At 35.1% G+C, this 21,485-nt stretch overlaps 5 protein-coding genes across 9 annotated transcripts in view; 3 read left to right on the top strand and 2 right to left on the bottom strand.

Annotated features, from left to right (window-relative positions):
- Positions 1–241: 241 nt before the first annotated feature.
- On the bottom strand, positions 242–2,942 carry LOC116841790 (protein LTV1 homolog). Its single transcript, XM_032810161.1, has 7 exons — positions 2,773–2,942; positions 2,130–2,682; positions 1,812–2,047; positions 1,587–1,715; positions 1,336–1,527; positions 903–1,151; positions 242–829 (listed from the first exon to the last, which is right to left on the bottom strand). Exons 1-7 carry the CDS (start codon positions 2,773–2,775, stop codon positions 713–715), a joined length of 1,479 nt encoding a protein of 492 aa, XP_032666052.1. The 5' UTR covers positions 2,776–2,942; the 3' UTR covers positions 242–712.
- A 1,734-nt stretch (positions 2,943–4,676) lies between these two features.
- On the top strand, positions 4,677–9,160 carry LOC116841794 (ADP-ribosylation factor-like protein 6). 2 transcript variants are annotated; one of them, XM_032810168.1, is made up of 3 exons: positions 4,677–4,898; positions 7,755–7,934; positions 8,518–9,160. In XM_032810168.1, exons 1-3 carry the CDS (start codon positions 4,775–4,777, stop codon positions 8,727–8,729), a joined length of 516 nt encoding a protein of 171 aa, XP_032666059.1. In that variant the 5' UTR covers positions 4,677–4,774; the 3' UTR covers positions 8,730–9,160. The 2 variants fall into 2 exon arrangements, with proteins under 2 accessions (XP_032666059.1, XP_032666058.1); XM_032810167.1 differs by having other exon boundaries at positions 4,679–4,991.
- LOC116841793 lies at positions 5,121–7,597 on the bottom strand. Its single transcript, XM_032810165.1, has 4 exons — positions 7,189–7,597; positions 6,648–7,126; positions 6,232–6,573; positions 5,121–6,146 (listed from the first exon to the last, which is right to left on the bottom strand). The coding sequence occupies exons 1-4, from the start codon at positions 7,262–7,264 to the stop codon at positions 5,499–5,501; spliced, it is 1,545 nt and encodes a 514-aa protein (XP_032666056.1). The 5' UTR covers positions 7,265–7,597; the 3' UTR covers positions 5,121–5,498.
- Positions 9,161–9,765: 605 nt separating the features above from the next.
- On the top strand, positions 9,766–12,940 carry LOC116841792 (peptidylglycine alpha-hydroxylating monooxygenase). Of its 2 annotated transcripts, none has more exons than XM_032810163.1 (3): positions 9,766–10,127; positions 10,322–10,537; positions 10,614–12,940. In XM_032810163.1, exons 1-3 carry the CDS (start codon positions 10,020–10,022, stop codon positions 11,283–11,285), a joined length of 996 nt encoding a protein of 331 aa, XP_032666054.1. In that variant the 5' UTR covers positions 9,766–10,019; the 3' UTR covers positions 11,286–12,940. The 2 variants fall into 2 exon arrangements, with proteins under 2 accessions (XP_032666054.1, XP_032666055.1); XM_032810164.1 differs by having other exon boundaries at positions 9,769–10,127; positions 10,617–12,940.
- A 2,700-nt stretch (positions 12,941–15,640) lies between these two features.
- LOC116841765 (mucin-12-like) overlaps positions 15,641–21,485 on the top strand; it is a 65,923-nt gene continuing 60,078 nt past the window's right edge. For 2 of the 3 annotated variants that reach the window (XM_032810108.1, XM_032810106.1), the window contains exons 1-2: positions 15,641–15,803; positions 17,715–17,872. Coding sequence is in view for 2 of the 3 variants with exons in the window: in XM_032810106.1 (XP_032665997.1) it covers positions 17,762–17,872 (111 nt within the window). In the remaining variant the exon portion in view is untranslated. Of the gene's footprint in view, positions 15,804–16,085; positions 16,290–17,714; positions 17,873–21,485 lie in introns of those variants that run through there. The other variant, XM_032810107.1, reaches the window with a different exon arrangement.

Genomic DNA, 21,485 nt, shown 5'->3' on the forward strand with positions numbered 1-21,485 from the left:
ACTACCACTGCTATGTTCGTTTTACGTTTCGTGCTAAAAATATCTGTCTATCTTCCTTTGACGTACAATGAACGACAAAGATAGAATCTTCCACTTTCAATATAAAAGCATGTAAATGTACTTGATCTATGTAATCTATATACTATGGAACAATGAAAAAAATAGGATGGATAGATTGAATAAATTTCAAATAAGAAAATGGATAGAAAGATTTTTGCATTCACGAGAAGAAATACACAAATATTGATTCCACTTTGTATATTACATATATATGTTTATATATATACAGTTTTAATTTTAAAAAAGACAGTAGAATAATTTTTGTAAAAGAGAGGTATACTTCATGTTGGTATTCCCTTGTGTTGCAATAACATTTCCCAGACGTTGTACTTACGCGAGTTAAATGTACACGTTAATCACAAATTTAAAACTTAATCTTATTGTTTTGTAATAACAAAATTCTCAAAAAATTCTACAAGATTGTGTAAAACAGATATATATAGAGTTACATATATATATTTTTGTTCTTTCTGAATATAAATTTAAATGGATACATGTCTTACAAATTCAACAAATAAATGCTAAAACAAGGGATTAATATACTGTAGATAATGTTTTCAATACACAATGATGTGTATCTTTCTACATATGATATTGAAATCCAAACTATAAAATCGTGTTTTAGCCTACGAAAGGTATTTTTCATGAAGTTTTATAATACATGGTATCCATGACGAATGAATAGCCTGTTATTCAACCGAATCTTCTCTTGGTGTTTCTTTTCTTCTTTAAACGCCTCTGTATTCGCTTTTCGTTCTATCCTTCTCTCCTAAGAGTAAAAATTATTTAACACACAAGATACAATTTAACTAAAAATTTAAACATTTAACAAAATTACACACCTTTCTGTATTCTTTGATTAATTTTTTTCTTTTTCTTCTCTCGTCAGAAGTTTCTCCGTTAAGCCTTACGCTTAGCATACTTAAAGTAGATTTCCTACTTTCTGGTACAGATTGTGTGTCTTTTGATTTTAATGTATCATTCTCAGAATTAAATCGGTTTAACATTTGAGAAGTTAATTTCCCAGATGTATTACCTAATATATCTTTTGGTATACCAGTTTTTGGGTCAATTTTAATTTTCTGTAAACGCTATTAAAAGAGAAAGAGAAAACAAAATCATATATAAATCATATATAACATCAAACATATATAAAATCTTAATATAAAAATATAAGTAAATTATATGTATTTTTAGTTAAATATCATATTTAGTTAAATATCACTGTCTTCCATATAATATTGATTATGTCTGTAATATCATTGAATAATTTACCTTAGGTTCAGATATCAATTTAGGGTGATTGTAAATGTTACTATATGTGCTAAGAATACTCTCACAGTCCCATTTATCTTTTTGCCGGGCATCTACGACAAGCTTTTCTAAATCAGCTTCATCTTCTGAACCTGAACTTTCTCTTTCTATGATCTTCATTCTATCTCTCATAAGTTCCGCGATATTTTCTGTCTGCAAGTGTGGATAAATATGATATATTTTTCTCATTGCATTGCACAAGTTATACTTACATCTTCTTTTTGTTTCTTCTCAAATTCTTCTGCACACTGCAGTACAAGATCCGAATCATGTGCAATATATCCTTCAATTTCATCGCAATCTAAAGCACCAATCTCACTTTCATCATACACAGCATACATCTAGATAATTATAAAAATAAATACAAATAATATAAATAAATATAAATTAGGACAAAATAATATTACTATAACACAATGAGAAACAGAAATATAGACCTTTTCGAATTTATCATCTAGTAGCGTGAGTTGTTCATTTCTTCTTATCACACTACTACTCATAGAATAGTCTGTAAATCGTGACTTTGTCTCCTCATCCTTGAATGTATACTGAGGTCCCTTCAAGCTACCTACTTCATCTTCATCTTCATCTTCTTTATCAGAGAATTTCATGTGACTCTCAGAAGAGATATCCGACTTATCATATTCATTGTCTGATTCGTCCAATTCATATTCTACAAACATAATATTTTAAAGACTTATAAATATAAAATATTAATATAAAATATTAATAAACATCTTGTTTAGTAAATTTACCATATTCTTTATCAAAACCATCGTCATCACTATTTCCACCATTAGCCAATTCAATAAAATTATCCTCTAATTGATTTTCAGGATCATCATAATCAAAATCATCATCCATTGCTGCGAACACATCTGGATCAACATTCAACTGTAGAGAAACTGGTGCTGCTTTGTTGAGCATGCCAACCTTTTCCTCGACATTTGAAGCAAATACAGAAGATGGTAAGTTAATTTTTGGAACATCTTTGTCATCAGAGCTCTTGGGAACATTTGTATTCTCAACACGTTGCCACTCAACTGAAAGTGATTTAACATCTCTGAGGTGTTGCAGGTAATCATAATCATCGTCATAATAGATTCCAAATTTGCGTTGCTCTTCTATGCGTTTTTCACTATCTCCTGCCTTTTTTTCTGTTTTAGCAGCTTGTGTGTCACCAGCTGGTACAAGTACTCTTTGTGGTGCAGTTTCATCCGCCACTAATGGGTCTTTTTGTGAACGATGGACCAGATGGAATGTAACAGAATTCTTCTTGTCAATAAATCTTTTGGTTTTTCCTTTCGGCTGCAATAACATTGTTACCGTATAAATACATAATCAATAACCTATAAGTGCACGATAAAAATATGCTTTTCGATATGCGCTAAGACCTACCATTTTAGTATAGTTTGAACTTGTTTGATCGTATACGTAAAATTCAATAAAAATTAAGTATCAAAACTTTTAACAAAAACACACCACGTACAACTACACATCAATTTAATGCGCGTACTCAAAAGGTGCATTCAATACCACAACTGGAAAGAAACCTGAGAGCGGCCACCAGTCTGATTTAAATGGCCAGAGCTAGGCGCATTTTAGATACGCCATCTAACAAAAATGCGCCTAACTACGTCCGTTAAGCCCGTATCAGACTACCGACTGCACTGGCCGACCCAACTGCCGACTCTCAATAGACCAATCACAATAAGGCGCTGACTCGGCGCCTCACTGTGATTGGTCCATTGAGAGTTGGCAATCGTAGTCGGCAGTCGGGTCGGCCTGTGCAGTCGGTAGTCTGATACGGGCTTTAGGCGCACTTTTACAATAGTACTTCCCTAGGGTACGTTTAGATTCCTCATCCGGGTGCACTCTATTACTAGAAACATTATAGTATATGTCACATATACTATAGCACTTCTAGTAATAGAATATACCCGAGTGGGGAATCTGAACGCAGCCCTAAATAATAGTAAATTAGAAAAGGACAGACGACCAATCGCTCTGGGCAGCAATCATGTAACTTCGAGCGATCTTTTCACTTTTCACTTATCGATTTTACGTGAACTTTTTTATTGTTCACGCAATCAAATAACTCTATGCGTGAAAAGCACAAATCATGGTTCCTATATGATTTCAATATCGACCAAATCAGCTGTATCCATCGGCTATAGAACATATAACCTCAAAAACATCGCTATAACCTTAGGACTGTTATGTTTCCTGTATCTCATCACAGCAGTAGCATAATATATTCCGTATTCATCATGTCACTAGATTTTCACTTTTCCGCTAGCACATTTCATAGGGTGCTTTCCAGTTGCGTATACTGTGTTACACAAAGCCAGTTTATTGGTTGCATATTATCTTACAAGATATTTTAGATAATATGTGACCAATAAACTGGTTTTGTATAAAGCGGGGTCTACAATAGAAATCGTAGAGTCATAAGTCGTAGAAATTGACCAATCGTGATCGATTATTCTTCTTATACTCGATCGTGATTGGTCAATTTTTACAACTTACAACTTTACGACTTCTATTGTAGACTTTGCTTAACACAGTGTAAAGGGACGTCTACATTGAAAGTAAACAGTAAGAAGTAAGAAATAAGAATAAGAAATTGACGAATCATAGTTGATTATTCTTTTCACATTCGACTGTGGTTGGTCAATTTCTTACTCTTACTTCCTACTTCTTACTACTTACTTCCAATGTAGACGTCCTTTTAGTCGTGTTACTAATAGCGTGTTCGACTGGCCCTGTGTTAATCGCTCCGAGAGCGATTAATGACGTCATAAGTCTCTACTAGCCAATCATAAAGCTTATAAGTACTTGTTCGACCAATAAACGTAGGCTGAATAACCCAGAGTGGGTTAACCCACAGCCAGTTGAACATATAAAAAAATATTCGAATCGTCGGTTTGTACTACTTAAAAATAAAAGTCCTTTTAATCTACCGTTGAAACTATTTAGCTCATATTCTGAATCCTCTTTTATTGATAAAAGTGTCTTAAATGTAGCTTTTCAGCCAATCAGGTGGCTCCTAAGCACTTTTATAGGTAAAAAAAGATTCAGAATATGGACCTTTGAAAATACATATAAAATCTGTCTGATTTATATTTTTTTATTTTTTAGTAGTATGACCGCGCATACGTACGCAGTGGACTTGACATATACTTTTTCTCCATTTACTAAAATATTAATATTAGTGAAATTTAGTGCACTCAATAATAACTAATTGTATAAAAGAAAAAGGTGATTACTTTTCAACTTAATTATTTTCATTTCTGTTTCACAAAATCGCAGTTGTAGGTGTAGATAAGAAATAAAAGGGGTAATTTCATCCCCACTCTACTTTGTGGTTCGTCTTAACATATACAGGGGATGATTATTGATGTCCGATAAACGCGAGAGTTCACAGCTACAAGAGAAAATGGGGTTATTCGATCGTTTAGCGAACCTCTTAGGTCTTAGGAAAAAAGAAGTAAACGTTTTAGTAGTGGGCCTTAACAACAGTGGTAAGTCGACGGTCATAAATAATTTCAAACGCGAGGATGACCGTTGCATAGACATAGTGCCCACTGTCGGGTTTAATGTCGAAAAATTCGCATGTAAGTTAAATAGCGAGGAGCGACAGAGTGTCGAAGATATCTCGAAATTCAGTTGCTTTCAATAATTGTTTTCACATGTATTGCACTCGCATAAAGATATAGTCCGAATTTATAGCACTGTATTTTATTTACAATAAATTATCATGTCGTCTAGTGGGAAGTAACATAAACGTAATGTAAATATCATACATGAGAGAGAAAAAATAAATACATACTTATTATTTCTATAAAAAACTTATTATTTTTATAAAACTTATTAATTCTATAAAAGATTTACTTTAACATTTCACACATAATTATATTTTATTTTTCACTTCTTCATATTTCTAGTTATGAGTTCGTCACTTTTCATAGTATACCCAGACATTTTGAACAATGTTCAAAATTAGGACATAAGATGTTTTTAAGACGTTTTTAAAACTATTTAAAAACGTCTTCAAGATGTCTTATGTCCCAATTTTGGATGTGTACTGTCTGGATATGTACTTAATATTATTTATAGCCCATCTAGGACTTCTTAATGACTTTTGAACCTTTTTTCTTCTTTGTTAGAGTTTTATTTTTTAAGCGACTATTCTTCTTCAAATCGTTTATGTTATCTGTTGCTTCCTTTAGCGGAGACCCAATTTCAGTAATATTATCAAGTTCCAAGGTAGAGATGAGTTTACCGCTGACACGGGAATTTAATGGAGTACTGGTGATTAACTGGGCTACCTTTCGATTCTTATTACCAAGTTTAGTGCGTGGTTTTGATTGAAACGATGAGCTTTCGTTTACATTACTAGAATTTTTAGACTGGGTAGCTTTGAAATTTAGCTTGGTTTGTTTCAATTTAGATTTATTTATTGGGGTTGTTTCTAATAGATTTTTATCATTTTGTTTTTGTTGTTTTAAGGAAGATACAATCTCTTCAGTTTCCTTCTCATTTATCAGAGTTTGATGTGGGCTTTTGGTATGTGATATTTCTGCTTCTGAATGAGCGTCATCATTGCTATTATTCCCTGAAGATGTAATATTCTTCGTGATACCTTCTTGTTTCTTTCTTTTGTTCCATTTATTTTGTAGTTCGCGTTTTCTCTTGATTCTCGTCAACGATTTCTTCCGCTCTGATTGCAATTGTTCTAAAAAGTCTCCTTCATCAGAGATGCTGGTGTCCTGAAAATTAAATAATCATTAAATATACATTAATCATGCTCAAAAGATATTTTTTAAATTTATATATTATTAAAATATCACGTACATTAATTTCCAATGGGCTCTCATTGTCATCTGCTTGTATCCACCTAAATGCTGAATTTGTTTTCATAAAGACTTTGTCAAAAGCACTCTGCAGATCTGATATTTTAAACTCCTTCAAATATACTTTCAATCTCTTGTTTGTTTCATCACTTAACTTATTCTTTGTTGTTGTATCAATTTTAACAGTATATGGTCTTGCTTCATCAGAATGATACAATAAATATAATATCAAATCGATATATTTATCATCTTCTCTATCATGTACACCATATAACTCTAGATTAATTTGCATATATCCTATATTAGAATGTAATGCATAGTGCTTCATGTGCAAAATATATTTCTAAAACAAATATGTTTGTTAGCCATTCAGACAAGTTTAGCTATTGTATTCATGTTTATTATATACACACATACCTTTAACGATAAAAACTGCTCTTGTCGCACAGTGTAACAGTTGATATTGTGTTTGCAGTTTTTCATGAAAGCAGTTAAATTTTTTAATTTGTCAATCGGTGTCTTGGTCAATATTTCATTCATATCAACCGACATCGGCATCACCCATCTTCCTAGACTAGCTTTTCCATCTTTTATGAGAGTTTGTACAGCGTAAGTGTTGTCATTCTGCTGCTCGTTAGCCGATGTAAAGTTAAATATAGCTTCCGTTCGTTTGAACTTAACACAACGAAAACCAGCGAACTTGTACAGATCATTCTGTAGTTGAACCTCAACGTTCGTAAATTTGCTGAAGTGTGAGGTCTTCGGATTTCGAGGTTCGATTTTGCGTTCCACGTCTTTGAATCGTAACATTTCCAAAGCCCACTCGGCCTTTTCGATTATGCATCTCAGCTTTTGTATATTTTCCCGCAATCTTTTCTTCTCTGTGTTTTTTTTACCTAAAAATACGGGAAATCAGTTGTCTCGTTCGTATGTTGAGGTTAGGATTAGGATATCCAACCTGTTGTCGATGGTATACGTTTATTCGCCGCTTTGTTGCTCGTACTTTCGCCGTCCAAAGAATTATATGATTGCATTTTTTCTTGATCGAATAGTTTGTAAGCAAGGATATCGTAGAAAAAACCTTAATAATTTTGAACAGACTCGCGCCAAGAACGGTCAGCGTCTTTCAGTGGTTCTCATTCTGTTCTATATGCCAATTTCGTACTATTACGTGACGTATTAGCGTTCTCACTACTCCGCAGTTAATCTATGTGAATGGAAGCTTCCATTAAAAAATATATATTTTTACATGAAATCTATCCAATTATTCTTTCACGTTCCAATAACTACTCTCATACATGTTGACAAAAAGTACATTGCAAGATTTTAACCTTAAGATAGTTTTACAAAAGATTACATTAATATCTCGAAGCCTTTCTTTTTCTATTTTTTAATTAAACTTCACTTGAAACACAAAAATAATATATATGAAATTATTTATGAAGTCTCTGTGCAATGATAAATTATATAATTAACGCGTCAGTATCTGATTTTTACTTTGATAACCTTGAATTATTGTTTCAGTTAAAAATGTCAATTTTACTGCGTTCGATATGTCCGGACACGATCGTCACAGATCGTTGTGGGAGCATTATTATAAGGATTGCCACGGAATTATCTTTATAATCGACAGTAGCGACAAACTCCGATTGGTCGTCGTGAAAGAAGAATTGGATATGCTTCTGCAGCATCCTGATGTAGTAGGTACGTCATCTTTATTGTGAATGGCTAATGAAAAATAAAGCTTACTCTGTGGTATAATACAAATTTACCTAGAATAATAAGAAAGAGGAGAAATAAAGAAAAAAATATCTTATTTACAATTAGGAAATATATTAGTTTATATTCATCATTATGTATTAGTTGTTTGACATTCATAAACACAATATTTACGAAAAAATAAAGCTATCTAAAGTAGTTCCTCGAATGAACGCTTAAATACGATTCGCACTCGTATTGCTATTCGTTACTTTCAAACTGATAATTTGAAATTTTGAATCCAAGCTTATGATTCGTCGATATGTTACGATCGCTAGTGCCAACCGCTCGTGCTTATTACGGAGATGTATAAAACATATAGACCGGTATTCATAATCGAATCTTATTTCAAGACCGTCTTAAGTAATGTCTTAAGATGCGAATACGGCTCTGTGATTGGTTCATGACATCTTAAGACAGTACTTAAGATGATCTTAAATATAAGATCTGACTATGAATACCGGCTATAAAAACGTATAGAGGCGATTATGAAAAGTGCAAAAGGACTAGCATGAAGTAAACGTTTCAGGACGCAAAATACCTATCCTCTTCCTTGCGAACAAGATGGATCTGCCCGATTCTCTGACTACTGTGAAGTTAGTCGCGGGATTGGGACTCGAGCGTATACAAAATAAGCCGTGGCACATACGTGCAACGAACGCGTTAACCGGTGAAGGTTTGCAGCCGGCTATCGAGTGGTTGACCGATCAGATTCGTGATATATTCATCAACAGAAGATAAACTGCGTTGACGTCGACACTTGGGCGAATCTTATCGTATCGCGGCGTATGAACATCATCGACGCAGTGTCTGCGATGTCGTGTATAGGTCAATTTTATCGCGAGCTGGTGTCTCCCGCATGACGTGTTTCGAACTTTCGAGAAAGTAACCTTTTTCGCGCGAGAAATCTTCACAAAGGTCTCACATCCTTTCTCTCTGAGAAACCTTGATATCATTAATAAAATATAATTGGTGTAGAAAGCACATGTTTAGGAAATCTAGTCACGAATCATTAGTAGTAAAGTACGTATTTGAAAAATATCGGTGAGCTCAATTCAATTTTTATCCGTCCATAGAAATATTTGCGTAATATGTACGTGCTAAGATATACATGTATATAAGAAATTAATTCAATATAACAGTGGGCAATTGGTTGCTGCACGTTTACAATTTTTGACATATTATTTGGAAACATGCGAAATAGTTTCATAATTAAGATTTTATAGAAATACTTCATTATAATATTTAAAATAAATAGAGCACAAGCATTTGCATTTTAATATTATATCGTGTTTTATTAAACGTTATCCAATGTACGCTATTGAAATATATGTTTTAATCTGCTATTTATACCTACCGTTTATATTTGTGCATACATATATTATGAACAAAAAGATTAACAAGTTTATTTTGTGGGATAGAATTCTTCCTTTGCACAAATAGGATGCATTTCGAAACTCATATACTTGTCAACTTTATTGTCCACAAGCGTATGTATGTAAAGTACACTTGTTTTCAAAACAGTTTTTGAACACTTATTCTTTCATTTCTAATGAGAGAATTTGACTTTGATTCCTAGAAGTTATATTCTCTTATTGAGCCATGCTACGTCTCAAACTACATAGAAAAAGAAATGTTTACAACGTGTTGAAAATAAGTGTATGTATCGGAGATAAGGATTACATAACACAGTCCAAGTAATAGTTAGGGAATAATTTTCAGTATGGTAATTATTAACCGAGCAATTTTGAAATCTCAGTCTCAGCACTTTCTCGTAGGATGTCGCTGCCAGCGTAAAGTTCGCCGAGAATACACTTCTGCGGCATGTACCCTTTTGTCATTTACGTCATATGTGTGGTAAAAGGGCCATTGAGTACAGGCCTGGAACCATAGAGAGAGAGAGACAGAGAAAGAGTTATTTACGTCACGCGGTTTGATTATAGTTAGCGTGTTATATCGACCGACCTGTAGCATTTGACAGGTGGTTACATTATCGTGATCTGACGTTGACACATTGTCTTTCTTTCGAAAATGTGGGAGAAACGCGTGTTGCTATGCTGTTTCGCGATTTTTTTTAAGTTTACACGTTGTTATGCCGATGTGTATTCTCTTCTGATGCCCAACGTAAAGCCGAACATGGTATGTATTCGTATTGCTATGATTTTTTACATCATACGTATTAATGTCCAGGCAATATTCCAACATATGGTTCTCACGACTCCATAAATGATAGAACTAACAGAAAAATTGACTATATGTTTGTGATTTTGAACTCGATTTCTATATTAGTAATAATAGTTGATATAAACAATATATCATGCTTTTTTTTGTAGCCTGAACTGTATTTGTGTACTCCAATCAAGTTAGACTTTACAAGAAATTACTACATAACTGCTTTTGAGCCAAATGCAACAATGGGAACAACCCATCACATGCTTGTTTTTGGCTGTACGAAACCAGGTAGCTCAATGCCTGTTTGGAATTGTGGACAAATGACATCTTCCACAAATAACTATGACATTATGCCTCCTTGTGGTAAAGGATCTCAGGTAATAAAAAAAATTGATATGCAATGTATCTTATAACTATCACAAATATAAGATTGAAACAAGCCATTTGTCATAGCAGATTATCTATGCATGGGCAAGAGATGCTCCAAGATTGGATTTACCAGAAGAAGTAGGCTTTAAAGTAGGTGGTGACTCTCCTATACAGTACTTGGTTCTGCAGGTACACTATGCACATATTGATCACTTCAAGGATGGTAGTACAGACGACTCTGGTGTATTTCTGCATTACACGACGCATCCACTAAACAAGCTGGCTGGGGTCATCCTGTTAGGGACAGGTGGTACCATAGCACCTAGAAAAATAACACATATGGAGACGTCGTGCCTGATGACAGAGAAGAAGACTATTTATCCATTTGCATATAGAACGCATACTCATTCATTGGGCCAAGTAGTTTCAGGTTACGTGGTGAAACCAAACAGTGAATGGATCGAGCTCGGCAAGAGAGATCCTTTGACGCCTCAAATGTTTTATCCAGTAACTAATAAGATCCCAGTCACGTATGGTGATATATTGGCGGCTCGTTGCACGATGAAAAGTACGCGCGATAGATATACCTTTGTGGGTGAAACAAATGAAGACGAAATGTGTAATATGTACTTTATGTATTACGTCGAGAATGATACTCCGCTCAAACAAAAATATTGCTTCAGTTCAGGACCGCCTACTTATTATTGGAAGAATAATTTAAATAATATTCCCGACGAAGAGGCATCCAGTCTATAACGTATCTGACTATATTGTTCGACAAATAATGAATCAATCTTACGTTGTTACGATGAATAATTGAGCGAAATCTGATCTACACAGTTCTCCGCAGACTGTGAAATACATTTTTATTCAATAAGATAGAATCCATATGTAGATGTCGAGCCGTCCTAATCATTTACGGTAGATTCTTGGGGAATATGTCAGGGTCATTTTTTACTTCCGATGCAATTCATATGAACTTGCTCGTAGTTCATTTTGACGCAATATTTTGTATTGAGAAATTTAGAACTCGGGAAGTATGGTGTTTTAGTTCAGCGGAATGTCATCACTCTTTATCTAACAGACGCACCGAACGTCTTAAGTTAATTGTTAATTATCTCCGTAATCATATAACAGCCGAGGATTTCGCGAATAGAATGTTCTGTACTTATTTCGTATGAGTAATTTGTAAGCGACTTGTTGCCAATTCGTGATAATGAAATATCTATTCTTGTCAATTATTATAAATGTAATGCAGCACCGTTTGAATCACCATCACAGTTCCGTAATTTGCTAATTTTATAATTATTTAATTTAGCTAATTGTATAATTATGCAATTTTGTACAGAAAAATTAGCTGTGTATTAAGCAAATTCAAGTGCATAATCAGAATTTTCAACAGTCGCTAGTCTTTTGACAGTCAGTTGTCTTATTGTGTATCTAATCAATGATTGCGTTGTGATTTATAATGTACTTAGTTGTGAAGGCAAGATTCAAACTATTATAATTTAATCTCAGTTTACGTGATTTAATTTCAAGCATTTACTAAACAGGCGTTTTTGTTTCTTAATCAATTTACATGGTTGGTACGCAACAATGAGAACGTCATGCGAATGTGATAATGCTAAACTTAGGCCTAGTATTCTGTTCTTATTTATGTTTATATGCGTTTGTGAAGAAACGATTAATGAAGATTATACATTATACATTTAAATAATCTCCAGTCAATAATGTACTGAAGACGTTGTATTTTTAAATAATTTATTTTAGTATATATGTATATATTTTTTTTCTTCGAATCTCCAAACAAATTCTAGGTATAACTATAACAAATAGCTGCAATAGTTCGTGATGCGATATATATATGTATGTAACTATACTTATTTTTATCATGAAAAAGGATGTTTTAGACGACGTCGTTGAAACTGTATGTATGAATTTGTTATTAATTAGGTCCCTGATGTATGTATATGGGAATCATGACCACAAATTGATCATATCGTGTCACGTTGGTACATAAAGATTTAATTTAATTTAATTAATTGATAACTTAAGAAATATATCCAAAAGTAGAATATTTCTGCAGGGATGTGTGAAGTGTTGATGTAAATCAATAGAAAAAGAGAGAAAGAATACTATTTCCAATATTATCAAGATTCTTTCTTTTTACGGTATCTTCGAGACTGTATATACACAACGCTCAGGAATATCTACCTGAATATTCGAAATTGCGTTTAAACGTCGAGCCGAAGCGACTGCAGATATATACTTTGGCGTATTTTTTCGCAGAATCGATGATAGATAACATTTATTTTCGAAGATGTATAACAGCGATGCGCACAGTCGTCGCTAAAGAAATCTGATTATACAACACAAGTGGATTTCAATAAACGAATCTACCTACGCAAAAATTACTTTCCTGCTTCGGTTTTCGGCAGCGATGGCTGCTGTTGCTGCTACATTTCGGACGTTTTCCCGTGGCGCGTTGCCCTCCCGTAATTGAGTGCAGCGTATTACTTCGTCACGTAGGCGAGCGATACCGCGCGTATAGTCCGACTCGTTAATAAACTTCTCTCGGCCGCTGCATATACAATTGGCGGTCTTTTGTTTGCATGTTCCACACGCGGCAAATTATATTATAGCGTTGTTACTGTATACGTTGCGCACAACGTGTATGTGTTATGGCTGGGCGTGTTCTGCGCGATGAAATATTTATTCGGTATTCTACTTTCATGTATATCACCGCGTGTACATACAGAATTACATTGCTCGAGGTTAATTTGAAATTTGGCAATGCGTTCCACGTGAGATACGTGGAGTCTACTTTTCCGTGTGCCTTCGACATTTTATCTTTCACTCAACGCTCAACGCGGCTAATTCACGTCGACGTCGAGAGTACGTATTGATGTATCACGACTAAAAGAGAATCTGTAATCAAGGCGCACGAATTCAAAGGTTTCAAAGCACCCGACGGAAATGCGAGTGTGGCTTGCACGAACCGATGACGGAAATGAAGTACGAATGTTTGCAACATGCACATTACGCGGCTCCGTTAAAGGGTGCATCGAGAGAAAGGCAGTCGTCGAGGCATTTAGCGTTGCAATAAAGCGTGTCTCGCGGATTTATTGCGCGCTTTCTATAACGCACGAGCGACGATCTCCCGTTCGCTTATGTGTATTTTCGCGAGGTATTCTCTCGCCGATCAATCGACGAAAATCCATGAATTAGTGAAGGAGAACGGAGAGAAAAACTGATATACCGAACGTGCGCTTGAGTCGTTACCTCTAACGTTCATTTATGCGTGGATCGAGATTACGGGCGAATTAGCTGACCCTCGATCGACCGTTACGCGGTCGTATCTACCGAATACGAAATTACATTCGTGAGACTCGAGAGGAGGGAATTGATCACGAAGTCGAGCTATTTATAAGCGGCGATGTGTTTAAAGGACGAGCGGAATTAATTAGTTCAAGTGGAACCGCGGGGTTGAACTAATCGATTGTTTTACACGTTCTCCTGCCTCGTACTACACATTCTCGCGCAGAAAATTGTCAACGTTGCATAACCATTTAGTGCCATTACGTCGCACTGTAAATTGCACGGGATAAACGTTATTCTCTCTCTTTGAACAACTTCAAGTTGATCTTACCGCACGTAGAAGTTTTAAAGGGCGATGGTTTCCGCGAGTTACGAACGATCGAAGGCGGGAGAACATTCTCGCAAGCCGCACACATCTCAGGGGGGACTGGAAACAAAAATAACAAATTCTCATACAGCATCTTATTTCGCATGGAATCTATACAATTGAATTTTCACTTTAAGCTCGGCTCACAAAATATATCGAAGGATATTGAAAACATAAAAACACACACACACCTGCAACACAAGATGGACCAATTTTTTTTTGTGTGAATGACTTAATCCGAAACTAATTGAAATGAGTTGCTGCTGGAAGCATCGTGTACAAATGTGCTTCTGAAACAGTTCTGTTTTCTTTTTTGCCGAATAACTGAATAATAATAACTGAATAATAATAATTATGCATGCAAGTCTTAACGAACCTGACGACTTCGTTAATGAGCTCTCGAGCCAATTCGTTAAAGCGGTAGCAAAATTATACGACGAAGAATAGCGACTTCCTGTCGTCAAGTTACAAACTGTTATTTCGTGATATATCCGAGTCGAAATTTTGGTATGTTTACGTTGGCTCTGCGAATTTCATCGAATTCGAAAGACCAGTCTTGAAATATAACATCATATAGCCTATTCTCCTTTGATGGTGCAAATGATTATTCAGTGCAACATGAAGTGGTTGAAGTTTGAATTTAAAGATAAAGAAAGAGAGAGAGAGAGAGTTAATTTAGGATTTTTATATAATATTTGATTATATGTCAAATTACAATTCTTAAAATTTCGATAAATAATGTATTAATTACGTAATTCACTTAACTGCGCGCGTGGAATATGTTTATACAATCGTAAATATTGCATTGAATAAATATTAAATAATTTCATTAAATGAATAAACAGTATACTCCATGGAGAAAAGAAAAAACTTTTTGATGAGATATTAATTTGTTAAATTAAGTACTTTTCTTCTAATTTGTTTTTACTATAAAATATTTCTACTTCATACTACTTCATAAATAATAAGGTACTTGGGCACCATTATTATGGAATTTTTTGGAGTCGATTCCGATTGGAATATTTTTGTTATTCCTTAGATTTCTATTGTCTTTTCTAGGGAAAACGGAATTATTCCGATCGGAATCGATTCCGAAGAATTCTATAATATATGCCTTGATTACACATAATTATATTTTCGTTACATTATGATTTTTTTCTTTGTATGTTGTTCACTGTTACGTACAGACTACAGTCAACATTTAACGCAACTTAAAGCGATACGGACATTCTTGTGCGGAGGCCCAAACGCGTAGCTAGAAACGAATATATCTCATCTCTCAAAGTTCTTTACTAATTATCGATTTATTAAATCTATCGAAACTATCGATCTATCCGCGGGACTGAGAGGGCATCGTTGCAGCAATACAACGCGTCGTGGCGCTAATTTTCAGTTCCGTCATGCATTGCGCGGGCATCATCGATCTCTTTGCGCCGAGCAACCGCCATTGATACATCGATCGACATCGCTCCGCATTTTACGCGTCTTTTGTCCGTCGAAAGTGAGTCTTGCGCGGGAATAAATATCGGGAGTGCCGAGAATAGCGATGTGCGATCGTCAGGGCCTGCCATGAGGACGTTATTAACGATGTAAGTAGTGTCTTCGTTCCCCGATATACGCGAGCGGTGCTTGTCGCGACGTGTCGCGAGTCGGCGTCTCTTCTACTTGCTATTACCATCGACTCACCGAAGTAGCAATAAAATCGAATTAGAATGCAATGGTAATCAGAAGGAAAGAGACAAAGTGATATCCACGGAGATATACGCGACGCCGAACCTCGGACAGTAACGTCGGTCTGTCCGCAGGGGAAAAAGAAAGAAAGAGAGAGAGAGAGAAGGGTATATCGCAGAGGGCGTCGTTATAGGAAAGCGACAAAGTTTACATCGTGTAGCGCGCTAATTTTCGTCGTTCGTCATGCATTGCGCGGGCACCATCGATCTCTTTGCGCCGAGCAACCGCCATTGACACATCGATCAACATCGCTCCGTGTTATGTTCCGCGTCTTTCGTCGAAAGAGAGTCTCGTGCGGAAATAAGTATTGGGAGTGTTGAGAAGTGCGACCGTCGGGACGTATCGTAAGTACGCTATTAGGAAGTAATCTTCTCCGTTCCTTCTCGAATCTCGGATAGTAGCGTCAGTCTGTTAGCAAGAAAGAGAGGGATATACAGAGCGTGTTGTTGTGGGAGCGAGACAACATTCGCGTCGTAATGCCAATTTTCGGCGTACGTAAACAATTGCGCACTCACTTTCGATTTGTGTCGAGCAACCATCATTAAAACTCCAGCCTATTGATTCTATAACATTTAACGATAGTGTCGTTATATTGTCATCGCGCAACTTTTCTACTGTTTATTATATCTGCACAACAACGACATAACGATAAGGACACTGTCGTTAAAAGTTACAGAATCATAGTAGGCTGGCAGAATCTTGAATTGATGACATCAGAAACGAGAAAACGCATGCGAAAAATTCTTGCATGCTAACAAAGAAAAAAATATTTATCATATCTATATCAATTGTTTAATATTTTCGTATCATACTTTATCTGCAGTTAAATAAGTCACAGTTAATACATTACTTATTGAAATTAAGAGTAAATGAAGATTAAATGAAGCTGGGATATTAAGATATAATCAGATGTTAAATAATTCTGAATGTTTATTTTCTAACAGTGCTTCTAGCACAAGATCTGGAGCTATTATATAGCTCTTGGCAACTTTTTCTTTAAGCTTCAAAAAGTGGAATAGCAATAAATAATAATTTGTAGCATTAAAAGTACGATAATAATCTGTATAGTATTATATCCTGAGAATATTTATATAAAAGAACATTTCAGATTCCTCTTTAACCTTTCCTCATGCCACGTTAATTTTAATGTGTAGTGATCAGAAAATAATAAATAAATGCATAATATGAAAGATATACGCGACATCGAATTTCGATAGATAGTGTGAGTCTGTTAACAGAGGATGTACACACAATCTCGCGAATGCTTCGCCATCGATAAATCAATAGTTAAAAATTTTCGAACTTGTTAGTAGCTACATGTTTCTCATTACTGTTAATTAACCCAGAAAGTGAGGACGTATTTTTTGGATTAATTAACAATGATGGAAAAATGGCTAGAAACGAACGCGGTTGCTCGAAAATTTTTTAGTTTTAATTATCGATTTATCGAACAGTAAGGCGTCCGCAAAATTGTGTACCACCCTGATAATTTTATTCACCTCAAAAATCCGAAATGTTTTGGAAGCGTTGGTTATTGTGATCTCACGTACCATGAACGCACGCGAATCATGCCTACGACATTGATATTGGATAACGATATTTAGCGACTGTGATGACGTAGACCTTTTTGCCCGTTGTTTTGATAAGTTCTACTCGCGCGTACGTCGCGTGCTTTTCCGTGACCGTGAATCATTATGCTTCGAGCCGACCTGCGACGCAGAATAAGTTATCATTCGTGTTGGGTGATTAAAATATTTTATACTTTTCAGGTATTGAATCGGACTTTCGTCGGCATCGCGTTAGTTAACACAATCGAATGTACGATCGTCTACGCGAGTGTCAGTGTGAGTGTCCTGTGCGACGAAGAGAAACTAGGAGCAAAATGTTGGATTTAGAAACTAGGATAGAAGAAGCAGGACGCAAAGTTGTAAGTCATAATACATCCATAAATTTCTACGTATATGTCATCAATTGTTGTACAGAATATATATATTTTTGATTTTAACAGACATTTGATGAACTTATTCAGAATAAGGAGATGTACGAGACGAAATTGAAAGGATAATGGGTAAAATGGTCTGATTTTGATCTGAGAAATGTAATGTTTGTGTATGTGTGTGTGTAAATTATACGTAATATAATCTTATGTTTTTGGAATCACTGAATACGATAGTAGCATTTTTATCAAAATTAAAGGCAAAGGAAGTCACTTTTAATAACAATTCGGTCAGTGGACAATTTTGTTTAAATTATTTAATTACTTATATTCTAGTTTACTGTAGTAGTAGTAGTAGTTTATTACTATTCAGCTATAATAACCAAGAAGGGAACTTGGTTTATATAAAATTAATTATAACTTTTGTACTTATCCACTCATCCATCCATCCATACATTTTTACTATACATCTTATCTCTATTCTCCTTCGCTTACCACAACTATCTTTAACCTATTTCTACACATAACCTAAAATTATACCTTTTTTTCTCACTAACCCTATCACAACCTTATCACAGCTATTTGCATTATCTCTTTCCTATAATACCTCTTTTCCCTTAACATATACTATCGCCATATTCTAGTTTAGAATACTGGATATTATAGTTCACTAAAACACTGAAGAATTGTATTCAGCGATCCAAGAATTATATTTAGCGACTCAAAAACGAAAGATTACGTGTATAATTTATATTACACTTTTCAGGCTAAAAAATCAGTCCATTTTATCCATCATTTTATTAGTCCATCATCTATTATTTTAAAGTCGAATTTTATGGGCATTTATAGTCTGTTATTATTTCATAAGCAATTATAACTTTGTGAATCTCTTATAATTTATCACCCCTTATTGACTATTTCTTTCATACATTAACAAATATTGATTCAAATAGTCGAATAGTAGTCGGCGAATATGAAACTAATTTTATTCTTAATTAAAGATCGTGAAAATAATTTATTTATTTTGAATTTATCAATACTTTTTTTTATTTTTGCTTATTGTTATTATTTAATCGAAATCAAATTTAAATCTCTATTGATGTTTACACAACTTATTTTAATTTTTATTTCTCTCTTTTTACTCCTTTTAGATTTAAATTTTATCAAAATTTCCAACGGCAATAAGAAAAAAATAAAAAAATTGTCCATATCAATTGTTTAATATTTTCGTATCAAAAATATTTTATCTGCAGTTAAATAAGTCACACAGTTAATATATTGCTTATTGAAAATAAGAGTAAATGAAGATTAAATGAAGCTGGGATATTGAGATATAATCAAATGTCAAATAATTCTGAATATTTATTTTCTAACAGTGCTTATAGCACAAGACATAGAGCTATTATAGAGGCCCTTGGCAACTTTTTCTTTAAGCCTCAAAAAGAAGAATAGTAATAAGTAATAATTTGTAGCATTAAGAGTACGATAATAATCTCTATAGTGTTACATCCTAAGAATTTCCACTAGTTTTTGACAGGTTTGACAGAATTTTTAAGATTAATGTTGAAGTAGAATGTGTTAAGTCGAGTAATTTTATTACTACCGTGTGCCTTTCATTGTCGCTGAATGTACCGTCGTTAAAAGTGTGCCGACGACCGGCGACGTACGTTTTTGGAAAACAAATGATCGGAGAAAGTGCAGTGGTATGAGTTGAAGAATCTAACGGAGGTGTGGTCGGGGATTTTAAGAGCCATTGATGAGAGCCGAAAGAGCTAATAAAATCTCCTGTCTTATCTCCTCTTTCTCTCTCTCTTTCTCTCTCATCTTTCACACGCACACGCTGCTTTGCTTCATATATGATAATTACCCGGACGGCCGGAATCTTGTGACTCGAAATAGTCCTCTCTCAATCGTTAGGTCATCTCTTGCGCCGCTACAGACGAGCCGATAAATCTAGCGCTATCGATTTTCGATTGAGCCAATAGTATTATTTCCACGCACGTATACAAGAGAGAAGTTGCATTCGAAATTAGGTCAGTCAGAGACTATGCACATTTTATATGAAGGTCTACAATACGCGAAGTAAGCTTAGCGTGAGTTAGAGTGAAAAATAAAAATAATTTATTTCGCTTACGCTTTCACTCTAGCTTCCTTATACCGTGAATATATCTCTCTTGAGCAAGAGAAATAGTTCCCGTGTAAGCGAGCTATAGGTGTATGTGTGTGTAAGCGAAATAAATTATTTTTATTTCTTACTACAATTTTTTTATGCCAAGCTCACTCTGCAGTATTGCAGACAAGCCTTCAGATTATTACGCTTAACTTTATGAAGGATTTACGACATATTTAGCGCGCGATATCCTATAATACGTGTAGATTATAATCCAGGCTAATTTCGACGCGCTATCATTTCATTGACCGTCCCGCAATTCTCCGATTTTTTATTCATTCAGATCGGATCGTCCTTCGAAAATTCCGCGCGAATATTATCGGAAACTCGGCGCGACGATAATCGACCGGTGACTAATACGGAAATCGCTTTCGTACTTTCGTTTCTTCCGGTGCGACCTACTTCGCAACGGAGGAATGTCCACGACGAGGAAGTGTTTTAGATTTTCGTTGTACGAGTAGCGTGAGAGAGACGCGCGCATATATCGGATCGCCCACCTGTAAAATCGAGAACCGGTTTTGCTCATTACGCCGCCCTCTTGCACGCGTCTCCTTCGTTCGTGCCGATACAGACGGTGTGGCCGCGCAAATCGATAGTCGTGTACTCGAGTCTGTCATCCTTTGTGAGACGAAATAACACACGTCTATCTGTTTTAATCGCGCGAGTTCTAGAAACGCTCGAGAGTCTCGAATTACATCAAACTGATCGCGACACGAAAAGTAATATTTCATTATTATATATAAATAAGAGACATTAAACATTTGCGTCATTGGATTTAGAAGTATAAAAATAAAATTTACATACTCTCAAATCCAATATTTTTTTATCGAGGGAGACAGGAATATTTTATTGTTTTAGTCTATTTTTTTACTTTCATAGTTACATTTTCTCTTTTTTTTGTTTCTATCTTTACTATAATTTTTTTTTGTACTTTTTGTAACACTAATTATATTATATTTGGATAAATTTGCGTTAAGTGAAAAATAGAGTTGACATTTTACATTTATAGATCTGACGTTGTGAGAAGTTTCTCTCAACCGTAACGCGTTTTGGAAAATAGAGATAGATATGATGTAGAGAGATAGAAGTTCGGAAAATAGAGTTCTTTTTCTCTCACCCCTGAGATAGTGTATCTTGCCCGAGAGGAAATGAAGAAATACAAACGCTGCGACTTTCCTCGCACTAGTTTCGTCTAACGGCGCAGTGAAAGTTTGCGGTTGACGAAAGATTGACAGAAAGAGTTATGTACGAGGGTTGACCGTCGAGAGGGTTAAAGATCGATTAGCATCGCTGTTTCGATTTCACGATGGTAGAGAGGGACGTTGCGTGGAATGCGAATTTACTCGCGGCGAAATATCGACGAGACTTCGAGAAATTTCGCGACGCGTGACTCGCGTGTCAAAGACGAACGTGCGTGTTCGAAAGCGAAGTTCC

This window comes from Odontomachus brunneus, unplaced genomic scaffold (genome assembly GCF_010583005.1).
Source record: "Odontomachus brunneus isolate Ranch 3 - 2012 unplaced genomic scaffold, Obru_v1 Obru_scaffold_018, whole genome shotgun sequence".
NCBI lineage: Eukaryota > Metazoa > Arthropoda > Insecta > Hymenoptera > Formicidae > Odontomachus > Odontomachus brunneus.

What these genes read in the sequence shown, in the direction of transcription:
- LOC116841790 (XM_032810161.1), bottom strand. An exon ending in AATTGATATCTGAACCTAAG is followed by an intron (nt 1,152 to 1,335) that starts GTAAATTATTCA and finishes CTCTTTTAATAG; the next exon opens with CGTTTACAGAAAATTAAAAT. An exon ending in TAATCAAAGAATACAGAAAG is followed by an intron (nt 830 to 902) that starts GTGTGTAATTTT and finishes TTTTACTCTTAG; the next exon opens with GAGAGAAGGATAGAACGAAA.
- LOC116841794 (XM_032810167.1), top strand. Translation starts at nt 4,775, where the DNA reads ATGTCCGATAAACGCGAGAGTTCACAGCTACAAGAGAAAATGGGGTTA. An exon ending in TAATGTCGAAAAATTCGCAT is followed by an intron (nt 4,992 to 7,754) that starts GTAAGTTAAATA and finishes TTATTGTTTCAG; the next exon opens with TTAAAAATGTCAATTTTACT. An exon ending in GCAGCATCCTGATGTAGTAG is followed by an intron (nt 7,935 to 8,517) that starts GTACGTCATCTT and finishes TAAACGTTTCAG; the next exon opens with GACGCAAAATACCTATCCTC.
- LOC116841793 (XM_032810165.1), bottom strand. Translation starts at nt 7,264, where the DNA reads ATGCAATCATATAATTCTTTGGACGGCGAAAGTACGAGCAACAAAGCG. An exon ending in ACGTATACCATCGACAACAG is followed by an intron (nt 7,127 to 7,188) that starts GTTGGATATCCT and finishes CCGTATTTTTAG; the next exon opens with GTAAAAAAAACACAGAGAAG. An exon ending in AGCAGTTTTTATCGTTAAAG is followed by an intron (nt 6,574 to 6,647) that starts GTATGTGTGTAT and finishes TATTTGTTTTAG; the next exon opens with AAATATATTTTGCACATGAA.
- LOC116841792 (XM_032810163.1), top strand. Translation starts at nt 10,020, where the DNA reads ATGTGGGAGAAACGCGTGTTGCTATGCTGTTTCGCGATTTTTTTTAAG. An exon ending in CCAACGTAAAGCCGAACATG is followed by an intron (nt 10,128 to 10,321) that starts GTATGTATTCGT and finishes TTTTTTTTGTAG; the next exon opens with CCTGAACTGTATTTGTGTAC. An exon ending in CTTGTGGTAAAGGATCTCAG is followed by an intron (nt 10,538 to 10,613) that starts GTAATAAAAAAA and finishes CATTTGTCATAG; the next exon opens with CAGATTATCTATGCATGGGC.